The sequence below is a fragment of the Myotis nattereri genome (genome assembly GCF_964212035.1).
Source record: "Myotis nattereri genome assembly, chromosome: 3".
Taxonomy (NCBI): Eukaryota; Metazoa; Chordata; class Mammalia; order Chiroptera; family Vespertilionidae; genus Myotis; species Myotis nattereri.
In genome coordinates, this window is record NC_138077.1 from 123,059,030 (window position 1) to 123,065,196 (window position 6,167).

The 6,167-nt window shown below is 56.9% G+C and overlaps 1 protein-coding gene across 1 annotated transcript; it reads right to left on the reverse strand.

Moving 5' to 3' along the window:
* Positions 1-833: 833 nt before the first annotated feature.
* On the reverse strand, positions 834-4,052 carry LOC308515953 (tubulin beta-2B chain). Its single transcript, XM_081086669.1, has 4 exons — positions 3,770-4,052; positions 2,889-2,997; positions 2,487-2,597; positions 834-2,151 (listed from the first exon to the last, which is right to left on the reverse strand). Exons 1-4 carry the CDS (start codon positions 3,824-3,826, stop codon positions 1,091-1,093), a joined length of 1,338 nt encoding a protein of 445 aa, XP_080942795.1. The 5' UTR covers positions 3,827-4,052; the 3' UTR covers positions 834-1,090.
* Positions 4,053-6,167: the final 2,115 nt, after the last annotated feature.

The window sequence follows — 6,167 nt, forward strand, 5'->3', positions numbered from 1 at the left end:
AAAATATGGTACAACTACATAATGGATACTATGCATCCATTTAAAGGAGAGGTCTCTGTATTTTAAAGATATTCTATTTAGTAAAAAAAAAAAGAAAAAAAAAGAGGCAGCAGAACAGTGTTAATGTCATTATGTGTGTGACAAAAAAGTGGGGGAAGTGAGGGAATCTACATAGATTTGAAGTATATGGACTATTTCTGCAAGGATGCAAGAAAGATAATGCTAAGAATGGTTGCCCTCCAGGGAAGAAACTATTCCACAAGACACAGAAGGAAGAGATTTGCTTTGCACTTTCTATCCTTTATAATTTTGTGATGTGTTTGAAAGGAAATAGAGGCATAGTAGGATTTCTACATGAAAATACCCACATTTAGTGTGCTTTCAGGGAGGCATCCTTTCAATGAATTCAATCATTATTTAAAGGCATTCTAACACTTGGATTGATGTCCCATCTTAAGCTGGGTTCGACTATGATTGGTTCAATTTACCACTGAAAGACTAAATTCATTTGAACTTTTACCTATCCTTTCCCTTTCCTAAAGGAAGAATCTATAATAATAAAAGGGTAATATGCTAATTAGACCAGACGTCATTCTGAACATCCTTCCTGACCCAGCCGGGAGGAGGGAAGCAGCCTGGGTCCCGAGGGCTTGACAGCAGCCGGAGGAGGGAAGCACGGGTGCAGGTGGCAGAGGGAAGCAGCCAGGGGAAGGAAGGCCTATTCTTGGACGAATTTTGTGTGCATCGGACCTCTAGTTTAATATAATGTGTTCTGAAAGTTACATTTAAGTTGATAATAAAGAACTCAATAAAGAGGAGACAGAAAAGAGGACTATTAGGACACAAACGTTTATGTGATTTTAGCCATTACAGATAGTTCAGAAATATCTCAAATGTTACATTGATGTTGTCGTGTTACAAAAAGAAAACAAACAAAAGAACAGGCAACAGTGAAGAGCACCAGAGTCAGCGCACACACCTAGAGCAGACCATGCTTCTTTCCTTCAACTGCAAAGACATGTTCCCCAGGAACCCTCCCGCCCCCTTGCTTTCCTTTTCAACTCTCCCCAACCTGAATTAAACTGCAAACTTAAGCCTCGTCCTCCCCCTCCTCCTCCTCGAACTCGCCCTGCTCATCAGCCGTGGCGTCCTGGTACTGCTGGTACTCGGACACCAGGTCGTTCATGTTGCTCTCGGCCTCGGTGAACTCCATCTCGTCCATGCCCTCGCCCGTGTACCAGTGCAGGAAGGCCTTGCGCCGGAACATGGCCGTGAACTGCTCCGAGATGCGCTTGAACAGCTCCTGGATGGCCGTGCTGTTGCCGATGAAGGTGGCCGACATCTTGAGGCCCCGCGGCGGGATGTCGCACACGGCCGTCTTCACGTTGTTGGGGATCCACTCCACGAAGTAGCTGCTGTTCTTGTTCTGCACGTTGAGCATCTGCTCGTCCACCTCCTTCATGGACATGCGGCCCCGGAAGATCGCGGCCACCGTCAGGTAGCGGCCGTGGCGCGGGTCGCACGCGGCCATCATGTTCTTGGAGTCGAACATCTGCTGGGTGAGCTCGGGCACCGTCAGGGCGCGGTACTGCTGGCTGCCCCGGCTGGTCAGCGGCGCGAAGCCGGGCATGAAGAAGTGCAGGCGGGGGAAGGGCACCATGTTCACGGCCAGCTTGCGCAGGTCCGCGTTCAGCTGGCCGGGGAAGCGCAGGCAGGTGGTGACCCCGCTCATGGTGGCGGACACCAGGTGGTTGAGGTCCCCGTACGTGGGCGTGGTCAGTTTCAGGGTGCGGAAGCAGATGTCGTACAGGGCCTCGTTGTCGATGCAGTAGGTCTCATCTGTGTTCTCCACCAGCTGGTGCACGGACAGCGTGGCGTTGTAGGGCTCCACCACCGTGTCCGACACCTTGGGCGAGGGCATCACGCTGAAGGTGTTCATGATGCGGTCTGGGTACTCCTCCCGGATCTTGCTGATGAGCAGCGTGCCCATCCCCGACCCGGTGCCACCCCCCAGCGAGTGGGTCAGCTGGAAGCCCTGCAGACAGTCACAGCTTTCTGACTCCTTCCTCACCACGTCCAGGACTGAGTCTACCAGTTCGGCGCCCTCCGTGTAGTGGCCCTTTGCCCAGTTGTTCCCGGCCCCGCTCTGGCCTGCCAGAGAGAAAGACATTTCACAAGTCACTGAGGATTGGATTTAAATTTACCTTAAACCCCTTAATCAATGAGTCAGTGTTCAGATAAGACTAATTTAGGTTATCACTAAAATGTGCAGACATTAAAATATTTGGTCATGGATGTAATTATAAATAAGGAAAGCTAGGAATACCTGGCTATTGGAGGGCAAATTCATTTTAGCTTAAACTAAGATTGAATCAGCACACAACTGGATGTTCTTCATACTTTCCCCTAGGCAGTCACACCCCTCAGTGCTGAGCTGTCTGGTGTAAAATGAGCCTCCCCTGCCATCAGCCATACCACTTACTCACCAAACACGAAGTTGTCGGGCCTGAAGATCTGGCCGAATGGTCCAGACCTGACGGAGTCCATCGTGCCCGGCTCCAGGTCCACCAGGATGGCCCGAGGTACGTACTTGTTACCTGTGGGGGAACAGAGCTGGACTTAGACCTGCCCTCTGAGAGCTCTGAAGAGAAGGGCTCCGTACCAGTTTCCTTTTTGCAGGCACTGCTGATGGCCCCCAAACAAAGGCAGGCACAAGACCCACCCAATTCTCAACCGGTTCATTGAATGAACCGGGAAGCTCACTGAAATACCACAAAGAGTGTGAATTCAAAATCCTTTAGGCCACCTTCCCTTAGAGCCAACTCCCAGGGTCAAGCCCCTGGAAAAGGGGGGGTAAAGAGCTGGGGGGGGGGGAGTACTGCAATTACCAGTGGCTTCATTGTAGTACACGTTGATTCTCTCCAGCTGCAAATCGCTGTCTCCATGGTAACTGCCAGTGGGGTCGATCCCATGCTCATCGCTGATGACCTCCCAAAACTGCGGCACAGTAAAAGGTTGCACTTATCCACGCCCGACCCGCAGAGTGGCCAAGACTTACAACGAATAGTACCCCCGACTCAGTTCTGACAACGCAACCTTTCAGGGCTCTAGGACTGGGTGGCCCCCACAGCCGCAGGATTGTATTGTGTAAGGGCAAAATGTTGAAATTGGGCGTTTCCCCGACGAGTAGAGGGGTCTTTGGGGGGAGGGGAGGGGCCAGCAACCGCACCGCCTGCACCTTCCGCGCTCAGGGTCACAGCTGCCTGCCGGGGCCTGGGGGAGGCGGGCGCGCAGGGACTGCAGCCGGCGCGGAAGGGGTGGGCGGGGAAACGGCGACCGGAGGGACAAGAAGGAGGATGGTTTTCGATTCAAAGCACGTCCTGAGACCTCAAGACAATTGCTCTCCTCCCCTCCCCCCGCAGCTCGACTGGGATTCCAGCGAGTAAAATCAATTCTCCCTGCGTCCCGGTGCCTCCCGCAAACCCGCTCGCACAGTCTCCCAGACAGCCCGGCGCCTTTTCAAGGTCCGAGTTCCTGGCTAAATGAAGAGCAAGGAGAAAGCGGAGTGCCCAGGATTCTAACCGAGTTACAGAAAAATGAAAGAGAGGTTCCCCGCCCCCCTCACGAAAGTCCACGCCCCACTCCGCTGCACAAAGCACCCGGGAAGGTCTGTGCTTGGAGAGCCCTGGGCCTGCTCAGGATGCGGTCGGCACCCAGGAGCCCCACAGAGCTTTAGGCCCGGGTGTTCGCCCCCTCCCAGCCCAGCCACCTTGGCGCCGATCTGGTTGCCGCATTGGCCCGCCTGGATGTGCACGATCTCACGCATGGTGCTCTCTAGCTTCTTCTGGCCCCGGTCGGCGTCTGGTCCGTCTGTTCGTCCTCCCTTACACACCCACTGCGGGGTCACAAGGAAAGCGCAGGGGAACCGACCGGCGGAGAGCGCCGGCCCAGCGGGCTAGGCCTTTTATGCGAGAAGGGTGGGGCGGCCCGCGCAGGCCGCGCCCCCAGCCCGAGTCCCCCAGTCCCCTTCGCGCTCGCACTCTCCAGGCCCCGCTGACGTAATGCTCCAAGCCTCAGGGACTGTCCGGGGGGCTGGACCATGGGCCGGTAGCCAATCAGCACAGGTTTGCAGACCGGGCGAGGAACGGGGGCTCTGCGGAGTAGGGTGGGGGCCTGCGCATTGTGTAGGGCTGGGGGTGGGGTGGAGATAGCTGGGTTCTGAGAATTGGGGGTGGGTGAAGGAACCCAGGGCGCGGAGTGCTGCAGGCCAGGACTGGGGGCAGAGCTGGCACTGGATGGGGGAGGAGGGGACGCAAGGGGATTGGAGCAGGTGGAGAGGCCCGCAGGTGCGCCGGGAAGGAGCGCCCTACACTGGCAGGTGGTACGGTTGAGGTGGCGAAGGCTGTTCTGCCAGCGCAGGTTGGGTCGCCTCCTCCGCCAGGGGCCAGAGGTTCATAAACCACCTCTCCCCCCTCCCCTGTAAGACCATTGCCCTTTCCCCACCCTAGAGGTTAACGACTGTCTAGCTGAGCCCTGGTTGCTCGGAGCCTTGGGAAAGGACAGGCGGCCGCAAGAGGACGTCGTATGTGATCAGGATGTTGGGGTCTGAAGAGCCGTGACCCTGGACACCAGAGGCCCTGGAGCCCCAGGATGCCCTTCGCCCCGCCCCCAGCATCCGCCCGTTCTCTTTGTCTCTGACAAGGTCCTCTTGCGGCCTCTCACTGGCTGCAGCATCCAGAGCTGCGACCCTCTATGCTTCTCCAGCCCTGCCGGACCCTCTCCAAGAGCCCACAGCTCCTCGGCTAGTACCAAAGGCTCCTCCACCCGCGGGGTGGCTTTTGTTCCTTGGGAGTGGGTGGGCTGGGTGGGCTGGCTGCGCAGTCTGGACTGACCAGCGGTCAGAACCAGGGTGGGGTCCAGGGGCGGGGCTAAGGCAGAACAAAGGGCTCATAAGGGCGTGGATGCCCCCACATGAGTATCTAAAAATCACCCACCAGGCGCTCCCCGGATCTGGGTTCGGTTCATTTATTGTTCAGTGTGGGCATGGGTTGCAAGGCTGGTCATCTACACCTCATCGCTAACATTCTCATCTTCCATCAGGCTCCGGACCCCACGGTGGCCACGAGGCCCCCAATCTTCGAGCTCCCGATGGAAGTGACGGACACGCCTAAAAACTGCGGCACTGGGAGGGAGAGGCCCCCCCCGGAGACCCAACGAGCACAGGAAGTGTGTGCGCAGACTCGGAGCACCCACCCTCCTTCAAACCCACTTTCCAAGTAGTCCAAGAAGGAGCTGATCTCTTTGTCACTTTTCTTGTGTGTGTGTGTGTGTCTAGGGAGGAGGAGGAGGGGGGGAGGAGGAGGACGAGAAGGAGGAGGAGGAGGAGGAGGAGGAGGAGGAGGAGGAGGAGGAGGAAGAGGAGGAAGAGGAGGGAGATAGAGAAAGGGAAGGGAAAGGAAAGGAAAAGAGGAGAGAAGGGAGGGGAGCGGGAGGGGGAGGGGAAGGGAGAGAGGAGAGAAGCTGGACCTGAGTGTGCCAAAGGGTGGCGAAAACGTTCACTATATACACTGCAGACCTGGATCCTGGCCCCTGAAATTCCACGGGTGAAGCGCTCCCAACTCTTCCCGACCCGAGTGGATCGTTTGCGAGGTGACATGACTCCCTTTTCATGTCCGGGGAGAACAGGCGAAGAACTCGGGTTCCCGCGGCGGAGCGGAGCCGGCAGCTGTCGAGTGAGACCCTCCCAGAACCATCAGCAAGCTGTCGGCGCTCCCTCTCCCGCTGCGGGTGGGAGGGGACTTGCAGCTCCATTCCAGGCACAAAGAGAAACAGAACAGAAGCCCGGCCGCCCCTGTTTCACCCAGACTGAAGCCCCCGCAGAGTTCCCCAGACATTGTTGCCGGGATCTGGGTTAGGGTGCCGTCGGGCGTGAGGTGCACGAGCGGAGGGTCCGACCACGTGCTGCACTTGAGGGGTTCCCAGGACCTGGGACCTGACCCCGAGTTCCTAATCCCGCTCCTGCAGACACGGGAATGTAGCGGGCGAACGATTCTCAAGGTCACACAGCGAGTTATGACTGGGCTCAGGCAGGAATCACTTCCGTGCGCCCAACCCTCGGGAAGCTGACCACGTCCAGACCGAAAGGGCCGTGGCTGGTGTCAGCACCC